This window comes from Oncorhynchus mykiss, chromosome 7 (genome assembly GCF_013265735.2).
Source record: "Oncorhynchus mykiss isolate Arlee chromosome 7, USDA_OmykA_1.1, whole genome shotgun sequence".
NCBI classification, from domain to species: domain Eukaryota; kingdom Metazoa; phylum Chordata; class Actinopteri; order Salmoniformes; family Salmonidae; genus Oncorhynchus; species Oncorhynchus mykiss.
In genome coordinates this window covers 10,709,603-10,722,558 of record NC_048571.1, presented here as the reverse complement: position 1 = coordinate 10,722,558, position 12,956 = coordinate 10,709,603, and the positions used below count along the sequence as shown (strand labels likewise).

At 42.2% G+C, this 12,956-nt stretch overlaps 1 protein-coding gene across 2 annotated transcripts in view; it reads left to right on the top strand.

The window, feature by feature from the left end:
- The window catches only part of LOC110527188 (collagen alpha-1(VIII) chain), a 33,668-nt gene that overhangs the window by 14,777 nt on the left and 5,935 nt on the right, over window positions 1-12,956 (top strand). The window contains exon 1 of one of the 2 annotated variants that reach the window (XM_036982521.1): window positions 11,740-11,874. The exons of the other annotated variant lie outside the window; for it this stretch is intronic. Coding sequence (XP_036838416.1) covers window positions 11,872-11,874 — 3 coding nt within the window. The 5' untranslated portion in view covers window positions 11,740-11,871. Of the gene's footprint in view, window positions 1-11,739; window positions 11,875-12,956 lie in introns of those variants that run through there. 2 annotated transcript variants of the gene reach the window in all.

Here is a 12,956-nt window from a genome sequence, read left to right as displayed (position 1 = left end):
TTGCTGCTCCGTTTTGAACCAGATGCAGCCTTGCTAGGTCTTTCTTTGCTGCACCTGACCATATAACCGGACAGTAATCAAGACCAGAGCCTTAACGACTAGTACAGTTGATTTCTGTGTCAAAAAACGCAGAACATCTTTATATACCAGAGTGATAGCACCTCCACTACTGTCCAGAGTGATAGTTCTCCACTACTGTCCTCAGTGATAACACCTCCACTACTGTCCAGAGTGATAGTTCTCCACTACTGTCCTAAGTGATAACACCTCCACTACTGTCCAGAGTGATAGTTCTCCACTACTGTCCTCAGTGATAACACCTCTACTACTGTTCATAGTGATAGCACCTGTCCTGCTGTTCATAGTGATAACACCTCTACTACTGGTCATAGTGATAATACCTCTACTACTGTTCATATTGCTAACACCTCCACTACTGTTCATAGTGATAACACCTCTACCACTGTAGAGTGATAACACCTTTACTACTGTTCATAGTGATAACACCTTTACTACTGTTCATAGTGATAACACCTCTACTACTGGTCATAGTGATAACACCTCTACTACTGTTCATAGTCATAACATCTCTACTACTGTTCATAGTGGAAGCACCTCTACTACTGTTCATAGTGATAACACCTCTACTACTGTTCATAGTGATAACAACTCTCCTACTATAGAGTGATAACACCTCAACTACTGTTCATATTGATAACACCTCTACTACTGTTCATATTGATAACACCTCTACTACTGTTCATAGTGATAACACCTCTACTACTGTTCATAGTGATAACACCTCTACTACTGTTCATAGTGATAACACCTCTACTGCTGTTCATAGTGATAACAACTCTCCTACTATAGAGTGATAACACCTCTACTATTGTTCATGGTGATACCACCTTTACTACTGTTCATAGTGATAACAACTCTGCTACTGTTCATAGTGATAACACCTCTACTACTGTTCATAGTGATAACACCTCTACTGCTGTTCATAGTGATAACAACTCTCCTACTATAGAGTGATAACACCTCTACTACTGTTCATAGTGATAACACCTCTACTACTGGTCATAGTGATAACACCTTTACTACTGTTCATAGTGATAACACTACTACTGTTCATATTGATAACACCTCTACTACTGGCCATAGTGATAACACCTTTACTACTGGTCATAGTGATAACACCTTTACTACTGGTCATAGTGATAACACCTCTACTACTGGTCATAGTGATAACACCTTTACTACTGGTCATAGTGATAACACCTTTACTACTGTTCATAGTGATAACACCTTTACTACTGTTCATAGTGATAACACCTCTACTACTGGTCATAGTGATAACACCTCTACTACTGTTCATAGTCATAACATCTCTACTACTGTTCATAGTGGAAGCACCTCTACTACTGTTCATAGTGATAACACCTCTACTACTGCTCATAGTGATAACAACTCTCCTACTATAGAGTGATAACACCTCAACTACTGGTCATAGTGATAACACCTCTACTACTGTTCATATTGATAACACCTTTACTACTGTTCATATTGATAACACCTTTACTACTGGTCATAGTGATAACACCTTTACTACTGGTCATAGTGATAACACCTCTACTACTGTTCATATTGATAACACCTCTACTACTGTTCATATTGATAACACCTCTACTACTGTTCATAGTGATAACACCTCTACTACTGTTCATAGTGATAACAACTCTACTACTGTTCATAGTGATAACACCTCTACTACTGTTCATAGTGATAACACCTCTACTACTGTTCATAGTGATAACACCTCTGCTGCTGTTCATAGTGATAACACCTCTACTACTGTTCATAGTGATAACAACTCTCCTACTATAGAGTGATAACACCTCTACTACTGTTCATAGTGATAACACCTCTACTACTGGTCATAGTGATAACACCTCTACTACTGGTCATAGTGATAACACCTCTACTACTGGTCATAGTGATAACACCTCTACTACTGGTCATAGTGATACCACCTCTACTACTGTTCATAGTGATACCACCTCTACTACTGTTCATAGTGATAACAACTCTCCTACTATAGAGTGATAACACCTCTACTACTGTTCATAGTGATAACACCTCTACTACTGGTCATAGTGATAACACCTCTACTACTATAGAGTGATAACACCACTACTACTGTTCATAGTGATAACACCTATACTACTGTTCATAGTGATAACACCTCTATTACTGTTCATAGTGATAACACCTCTATTACTGTTCATAGTGATAACACCTCTACTACTGTTCATAGTGATAACACCTCTACTACTGTTCATAGTGATAACACCTCTACTGCTGTTCATAGTGATAACAACTCTCCTACTATAGAGTGATAACACCTCTACTATTGTTCATGGTGATACCACCTTTACTACTGTTCATAGTGATAACAACTCTGCTACTGTTCATAGTGATAACACCTCTACTACTGTTCATAGTGATAACACCTCTACTGCTGTTCATAGTGATAACAACTCTCCTACTATAGAGTGATAACACCTCTACTACTGTTCATAGTGATAACACCTCTACTACTGGTCATAGTGATAACACCTTTACTACTGTTCATAGTGATAACACTACTACTGTTCATATTGATAACACCTCTACTACTGGCCATAGTGATAACACCTTTACTACTGGTCATAGTGATAACACCTTTACTACTGGTCATAGTGATAACACCTCTACTACTGGTCATAGTGATAACACCTTTACTACTGGTCATAGTGATAACACCTTTACTACTGTTCATAGTGATAACACCTTTACTACTGTTCATAGTGATAACACCTCTACTACTGGTCATAGTGATAACACCTCTACTACTGTTCATAGTCATAACATCTCTACTACTGTTCATAGTGGAAGCACCTCTACTACTGTTCATAGTGATAACACCTCTACTACTGTTCATAGTGATAACAACTCTCCTACTATAGAGTGATAACACCTCAACTACTGGTCATAGTGATAACACCTCTACTACTGTTCATATTGATAACACCTTTACTACTGTTCATATTGATAACACCTTTACTACTGGTCATAGTGATAACACCTTTACTACTGGTCATAGTGATAACACCTTTACTACTGGTCATAGTGATAACACCTCTACTACTGTTCATATTGATAACACCTCTACTACTGTTCATATTGATAACACCTCTACTACTGTTCATAGTGATAACACCTCTACTACTGTTCATAGTGATAACAACTCTACTACTGTTCATAGTGATAACACCTCTACTACTGTTCATAGTGATAACACCTCTACTACTGTTCATAGTGATAACACCTCTGCTGCTGTTCATAGTGATAACACCTCTACTACTGTTCATAGTGATAACAACTCTCCTACTATAGAGTGATAACACCTCTACTACTGTTCATAGTGATAACACCTCTACTACTGGTCATAGTGATAACACCTCTACTACTGGTCATAGTGATAACACCTCTACTACTGGTCATAGTGATAACACCTCTACTACTGGTCATAGTGATACCACCTCTACTACTGTTCATAGTGATACCACCTCTACTACTGTTCATAGTGATAACAACTCTCCTACTATAGAGTGATAACACCTCTACTACTGTTCATAGTGATAACACCTCTACTACTGGTCATAGTGATAACACCTGTACTACTATAGAGTGATAACACCACTACTACTGTTCATAGTGATAACACCTATACTACTGTTCATAGTGATAACACCTCTACTACTGGTCATAGTGATAACACCTCTACTACTGGTCATAGTGATACCACCTCTACTACTGTTCATAGTGATACCACCTCTACTACTGTTCATAGTGATAACAACTCTCCTACTATAGAGTGATAACACCTCTACTACTGTTCATAGTGATAACACCTCTACTACTGGTCATAGTGATAACACCTCTACTACTATAGAGTGATAACACCACTACTACTGTTCATAGTGATAACACCTATACTACTGTTCATAGTGATAACACCTCTATTACTGTTCATAGTGATAACACCTCCATTACTGTTCATAGTGATAACACCTCTACTACTGTCCCGAGTGATTACACCTCTACTACTGTTCATAGTGATAACACCTCTACCACTGTCCATAGTGATAACACCTCTACTGCTGTTCATAGTGATAACACCTCTACTACTGGTCATAGTGATAACACCTCTACTACTATAGAGTGATAACACCTCTACTACTGTTCATAGTGATAACACCTCTACTACTGTTCATAGTGATAACACCTCTACTACTGTTCATAGTGATAACACCTCTACTACTGTTCATAGTGATAACACCTCTATTACTGTTCATAGTGATAACACCTCTACTACTGTCCAGAGTGATTACACCTCTACTACTGTTCATAGTGATAACACCTCTACCACTGTCCATAGTGATAACACATCTACTGCTGTTCATAGTGATAACACCTCTACTACTGGTCATAGTGATAACACCTTTACTACTCTTCATAGTCATAACACCTCTACTACTGTTCAAAGTGATAACACCTCTACTACTGTTCATAGTGATAACAACTCTACTACTGTTCATAGTGATAACACCTCTACTGCTGTTCATAGTGATAACACCTCTACTACTGTCCATAGTGATAACACCTCTACTACTGTTCATAGTGATAACACCTCTACTACTGTCCATAGTTATAACACCTCTACTACTGTTCATAGTGATAACACCTCAACTACTGTCCATAGTGATAACACCTCTACTACTGTTCATAGTGATAACACCTCTACTACTGTTCATAGTGATAACAACTCTACTACTGTCCATAGTTATAACACCTCTACTACTGTTCATAGTGATAACACCTCAACTACTGTCCATAGTGATAACACCTCTACTACTGTTCATAGTGATAACACCTCTACTACTGTTCATAGTGATAACACCTCTACTACTGTCCATAGTGATAACACCTCTACTACTGTCCATAGTGATAACACCTCTACTCCTGTCCATAGTGATAACACCTCTACTACTGTCCAGAGTGATAACACCTCTATTACTGTCCAGAGTGATAACACCTCTACTACTGTCCAGAGTGATAACACCTCTACTACTGTACATGGTGATAACACCTCTACTACTGTACATAGTGATAACACCTCTACTACTGTACATAGTGATAACACCTCTACTACTGTTCATAGTGATAACACCTCTACTACTGTCCAGTGCTGTATGACGGCCAAGTTGGGCAGGGCAGTGAGATGGAGATGGCAGCTCAGTGTTAAATCCCCAGCTGTCTGAGAAAAGTCATGGTACTCCAGGATCTCTCATTCATCATCGTTCTGTTGCAGGGCCCTAGACTGCACTGCACCGCAACTTATCGGACCTGTGGCCAGAGTCACAAGCAGTCTCATGCCTCGGGAAGCCCCCAACTCCAACACCAAAAACAGAGGGAAAGTACAGAGACCTGTGGCAGAGTCCCAAGCAGTCTCATGCCTTGGGAAGCCCCCAACTCCAACACCAAAAACAGAGGGAAAGTACAGAGACCTGTGGCCAGAGTCACAAGCAGTCTCATGCCTAGGGAATCCCCCAACTCCAACACCAAAAACAGAGGGAAAGTACAGAGATCAGTGGCAGAGTCACAAGCAGTCTCATACCTCAGGAAGCCCCCAACTCCAACACCAGAAACAGAGGGAAAGTACAGAGACCTGTGGGCCAAAGGACAGAGAGAGAGGTTAGGTCGTCGTCGCGACAGGCCCTTGGGTTTGAGGAGAGGAGACACTAAGGGTAAGAGGAGCAGGATTTTTCTGTTTGTCAGGTCACGAGGTTAGCAGGTCATGGAGGAAGGAAATGGACGTGCGTAATTGTTCAATAAAAAAAGAGACAGTCACAGACAGACAGACAGACAGACAGACAGACAGACAGACAGACAGACACATTCGATGTCTGAAGGGTGTTATGTAGTGTACAGATTGTTCTCTGTACTAGTGCCTTTTCTCCTCACACCTGTAGCATGATGTTGATGGCAACAATATCTAAGCAAGTGTCACAGTGTTGCTTACATCCCTCTCCTTCCCCCAACCTGGGTTTAAATCATGGACCTTCTGCACACATCGACAACGAAGCAACGTTACCTATCGCTCCACAAAAGCTGCGGTCCTTGCAGAGCAAGGGGAACAACTACTTCAAGGTCTCAGAGTGAGTGACATCACTGATTGAAATGCCCCACAGCACGCCCGGCTAACTAGCCAGTCATTTCACACCGCTTACACAACTGTAATTAATCTTTCCACAATAGAACAACTTGGGAGGTTATTTCAGCAGGCAGAATAAACATCTTCTCTCCATAAGTCAATGCTTTGATCTCAGCGCTCAGCGCGGCTGAGAGAACAGTAAAGACGACCGTGAGGGAAGCTTACATACATTCACACCTTACGTTTATTATTGCACCGATCACTTGGCAGCGTTGTACAAATCTCCTGAGACATGGTCCATGTTTCAAGGAGTAGTGGTCCATGTTTAAAGGAGTAGTGCGGCCCAGCGGAGTGCGGTGTTGGGTCCACACACACACACAGAAACACACACACATGCAGAAACACACACACACACACAGAAACACACACACACACAGAAACACAGAAACACAAACACACACAGAAACACACACACACATGCAGAAACACACACAGAAACACATACACACGCAGAAACACACACACAGAAACACACACACACACGCAGAAACACACACACATACAGTCACGTCCTAGGTTCCTGTCTCTAATCATCTCCCATTTAGCAGCATGTGCTGTCTGTGTGGAACAACTCATTCTGAGGGGAAACGTGACTCTCTCTTCCTTACTCAGCGACGAGCCGGCGGAGAGAGGAAGTAGGAAAGGAGGGGATTGAGGGAAGGAGGGAAGGATGGGAAAGGAAAATAGAGCAAAGGAGGAATGTACACACATCCAGGGTGTGGAGGGCGTTTTGGTTTGACCATCTATGGAAGCGTGTGTGTATGTGTGTGTGTGTGTGTGTGTGTGTGTGTGTGTGTGTGTGTGTGTGTGTGTGTGTGTGTGTGTGTGTGTGTGTGTGTGTGTGTGTGGGCGTAGCGCCCTCTTCTGGTCAAAGAGATTACATCAAATCAAATTTGATTTGTGACATTCATCGTAAACAACAGGTGCACACAAGCAGTGAAATGCTTACTTACGGGTCCTTTTCAAACAATGCAGAGTTAAAGATAAAGACAACAATTTCAATAAAACATTGAAATAGTGACACAAGGAAAAAATACACACAACCTAACATATTAGACACACACACACGCATGTACACACACACACACACACACACACACACACACACACACACACACACACACACACACACCGTCAGACACAAGAGGCATGTGGCAGGGTCTACAGTCAATCACGGACTACAGGAAGAAATCCAGCCCAGTCACGGACCAGGATGTCCTGCTCCCAGGCAGACTAAATAACTTTTTTGCCCGCTTTGAGGACAATACAGTGCCACTGACACGGCCTGCAACGAAAACTTGCGGTCTCTCCTTCACTGCAGCCGAGGTGAGTAAGACATTTAAACGTGTTAACCCTCGCAAGGCTGCAGGCCCAGACGGCATCCCCAGCCGCACCCTCAGAGCATGCGCAGACCAGCTGGCCGGTGTGTTTACGGACATATTCAATCAATCCCTATACCAGTCTGCTGTTCCCACATGCTTCAAGAGGGCCACCATTGTTCCTGTTCCCAAGAAAGCTAAGGTAACTGAGCTAAACGACTACCGCCCCGTAGCACTCACTTCCGTCATCATGAAGTGCTTTGAGAGACTAGTCAAGGACCATATCACCTCCACCCTACCTGACACCCTAGACCCACTCCAATTTGCTTACCGCCCAAATAGGTCCACAGACGATGCAATCTCAACCACACTGCACACTGCCCTAACCCATCTGGACAAGAGGAATACCTATGTGAGAATGCTGTTCATTGACTACAGCTCGGCATTCAACACCATATCAAATCAAATCAAATCAAATCAAATCAAATTTATTTATATAGCCCTTCGTACATCAGCTGATATCTCAAAGTGCTGTACAGAAACCCAGCCTAAAACCCCAAACAGCAAGCAATGCAGGTGTAGAAGCACGGTGGCTAGGAAAAACTACCATAGTACCCTCCAAGCTCGTCATCAAGCTCGAGACCCTGGGTCTCGACCCCGCCCTGTGCAACTGGGTACTGGACTTCCTGACGGGCCGCCCCCAGGTGGTGAGGGTAGGCAACAACATCTCCTCCCCGCTGATCCTCAACACTGGGGCCCCACAAGGGTGCGTTCTGAGCCCTCTCCTGTACTCCCTGTTCACCCACGACTGCGTGGCCACGCACGCCTCCAACTCAATCATCAAGTTTGCGGACGACACAACAGTGGTATGCTTGATTACCAACAACGACGAGACGGCCTACAGGGAGGAGGTGAGGGCCCTCGGAGTGTGGTGTCAGGAAAATAACCTCACACTCAACGTCAACAAAACTAAGGAGATGATTGTGGACTTCAGGAAACAGCAGAGGGAACACCCCCCTATCCACATCGATGGAACAGTAGTGGAGAGGGTAGCAAGTTTTAAGTTCCTCGGCATACACATCACAGACAAACTGAATTGGTCCACTCACACAGACAGCATTGTGAAGAAGGCGCAGCAGCGCCTCTTCAACCTTAGGAGGCTGAAGAAATTTGGCTTGTCACCAAAAGCACTCACAAACTTCTACAGATGCATAATCGAGAGCATCCTGGCGGGCTGTATCACCGCCTGGTACGGCAACTGCTCCGCCCTCAACCGTAAGGCTCTCCAGAGGGTAGTGAGGTCTGCACGACGCATCACCGGGGGCAAACTACCTGCCCTCCAGGACACCTACACCACCCGATGTCACAGGAAGGCCATAAAGATCATCAAGGACATCAACCACCCGAGCCACTGCCTGTTCACCCCGCTATCATCCAGAAGGCGAGGTCAGTACAGGTGCATCAAAGCTGGGACCGAGAGACTGAAAAACAGCTTCTATCTCAAGGCCATCAGACTGTTAAACAGCCACCACTAACATTGAGTGGCTGTCGCCAACACACTGACACTGACTCAACTCCAGCCACTTTAATAATGGGAAATGATGTAAATATATCACTAGCCACTTTAAACAATGCTACCTTATATAATGTTACTTACCCTACATTATTCATCTCATATGCATACGTATATACTGTACTCTATATCATCGACTGTATCCTTATGTAATACATGTATCACCAGCCACTTTAACTATGCCACTTTGTTTACATACTCATCTCATATGTATATACTGTACTCGATACCATCTACTGTATCTTGCCTATGCTGCTCTGTACCATCACTCATTCATATATCCTTATGTACATATTCTTTATCCCCTCACACTGTGTACAAGACAGTAGTTTTGGAATTGTTAGTTAGATTACTTGTTGGTTATTACTGCATTGTCGGAACTCGAAGCACAAGCATTTCGCTACACTCGCATTAACATCTGCTAACCATGTGTATGTGACAAATAAAATTTGATTTGATTTGATTTGATTTGACACACACACACGGGCACACACACACACACGGGCACACACACACACACACACACACGGGCACACACACACACACAGGCACACACACGGGCACACACACACACACACAGTTGAACTTTCCATCATTTTGTAGAAAGAGCAGAAAGAGAGGAGAAGGACATGTCAGACAACTTGTGTTTATGAGATCGTGCTGCAACCCAGAACCAGAGTGTTTTAGTTTAGGTTATTCGGACAGAAAAGACAAGTGAAAGACACAGTGCAGATCAAAACAAGTTAAGAGGTGTGCAGGTGAGTGACCACAGAGGTTACATATACAACACCTAACTGGACCCTGAATTTCACGTGATCACAAAAACACACCTTTGCATGTGATCTTATGTTGATTTGATGTGAAATCCTGTTTTTTTTCTGTGAGGGTAATCCACACCGTTTTGTATTTTTGCTGTGCAGATCAGTGTTTCTCTTTACACAGCACAGTGTAATTACAGTGGATAGGAGGTCGTTCATGGAATGAAGGGAATGGGCGTAGCTCCACTCATGTTGTTGCTCTGAGAATGAACAGAGTGAATATTACAGGCCATTCTTCCTCTCTGGTCTGCCCTACACTGACATGTGGCACAGCCTCTTGATGCTTCCTCCATGGACTTATTGTAATTGTATTATTTTAATATTGGTGGTTGGAATAATAGAGGCATTATTCCCATTACGTCTCGTGTGTTATTCCTCAACCTAATGACTGCTATTCTGGCGAGGAGAATCCATCCAGCGCTGCTTTCCAAAACCAATTCCAAACTCTAACAAAATGGCTGATGTTGCTATTAAAACACTAAAGCAAAATTAGCAGAGGGAAATAGAATAATTGAATAAGTAGTCACTGGCCTACAGCACACGTCCCCCCACAATGCAACAGGTTATGGAGGTGGTGAGTGACTGTACACTATAGGCCTACAAATGTTATCCATGAATACAATCTGGCAGCCTTCGCAGTGTATAGAGTGATAACATCAACCATATTCATGTCTACAGATCCACTACTTACACTACACACAAAGAATTTGTAGCTGAAATTGGAATGTCTGCTGGCTGAGCCAATGTTAGCTGACACAACACTGACATTGCATTAACAGTAAGCGGGTGGACTGTGTAACACTGTCGGCAGCCCTCTGATTTGTGTGGCTCCAGCAGCCTACCCACATGAAAAACAACTATAGTGTATACCATGGTAGGAATACTGTTTTATTCACTGTATTGTTTCTGTGGACTTTATTGTAGCATTCACTGTAGTGTTTTTGCTGTCATTTCAATATTATTTACTATAGTATTTTTTTGCAGATAACACTAGTATTTACTATTGTATACTACAAAATTTTATACTAAGTACTACACATGATCGAAGGATACTACAGTGTGTAGTATAGTACTCTATAGCATACTACAGTTTTATACAGAATTCTATAATAAGTAGTGTAGTATTCTATAGTAAACTGTAGTATTTTTTATGTGGGTAGCGCCCTTCAGTCTAATGACATGGTAATGTGCTCATTTCCAAGACATCATGGTAAAAACGCGAAGGTCTGGATGTATATTATGGTGCTTTCATAGCTTGGTAGTTGGCAGTGTTAAGGAACAGTGTGGAGTGATTTGGTGTTTATGTGTTTTTCTTATTTCGCACTGGCTCATGGGATACATCAATTCCATCAACAAGTTGTTCCTGGTATGCTCCTACAGTGGTTGTAAATGAGAAATGATGCTTAATTCTACCAGTAAACATTTTAAAGATGTTTGATCAACAGGACCGATGACATTAGTGAAATTTGGAAAACCCTGAAAGTCAAAGTGTTCCGTAGCTTTGACTAGGTCCAATGTGCCGACCTCCTGTTTCTAAGCAGTCTGTCACAACCAAGACTTGATAAAGTCAGCATTGAAGCTTTTTTAGGGCAATTCATTTTGGCTGAGCATTAAACCAAATGTTATCCTGTTCCCTTGCTTCCTGCTTGTTTTCTGAGAAATAATACATCTGGCATGTGGGATATAAATGGACTCACTGCTGTTCTCTCCTGTTCACAGCCTGGCCAGACTGATTCTTATGAAAGCATGGAGAATCACAACCTTGACTTGGACAGAGTGAGGTCATTTTATCCAGTGTTGAGCACGTACAAATGGTTACTGCGTAGACAAACTGTGCATTAAATGGTTAGTGAAAGCAGAGATGTTTTTGCCAAGTCAAACCATAAATGACTTGATTTAGGTGGTATGGTAGTCTGTGGTCCATGCTGATGTCTACAAGAACCACACATGCCAATTGTCCATTTAGTCATTGCTTTTCCTTTGGTCTGAGGAGGTCCCTTAAATGCCATGTCAGTGTTGTACTGCATGTACTTAGCATATACTGACAACCCACTGTGCACAGACGTCAGCTCAACAGTCTAGTTTTGATTTCCATTTGGTTGAGTTGTCAATTAACGTGAATTCAACGTGAAATCCAAATCCAATCAGTTGTCCACGTTGCTTCAACGTCACAGGATTTATTTTGTTGAAATTATGTGAAACAGCGTTGATTCAACCAGTTCTTGCCCAGTGGGAATAGATGTGCTGTGAAGACTGTCATGTTTAAACTCTGCCATGTTGCATCTAACTCCTCACCTTTCACAGTTGTTTTGTCTAGGTGTCTGGAATAAGACTAATCATAATGTATGAACAGCACAGGAGGTTGGTGGAGAACTGGCTCATGGTAATGCCTGGAGCCGAATCAGTGGAATGGTACTGTATCAAATACAAACACATGGTTTCCATCTTTTTGATGCCGTTCCATTGGTTCCGTTCCAGTCATTATTAGCAGTCGTCCTCCCCTCAGCAGCCTCCACTGATCAACAGTAATCTTACAGCTAGCTCAGTGTCCCTCCAAATGTACTCTAACACCTTGTTTGAACAAAATGTTCTCTTTAAAACCCAAACAAGCATACTGTAGTGTTAAAACTCTTCTTTTGGTATTTCTTTCATTAGTCTGTGGTTGATATTATCCCAAAATGTTTTGCGTGTCAACAATCAAGTTTTCAAGATATATCACTTTAAAAATAGAGAAATAGAGTTGTATGATGAATCACCTCTTCCCTCGTTACACTGGGGTAGGCCCACTGGATCAGTAACAACTGTACTGTGTGAAGCTTGGAAGTAACGCGTCTGATTATTTTCAGGTCGAAATGTTGCACATTCGCTTCTCAATGATGCAAAACACATCTCTTTATTAGAGCAGGAACTGACATCCACAACAACAA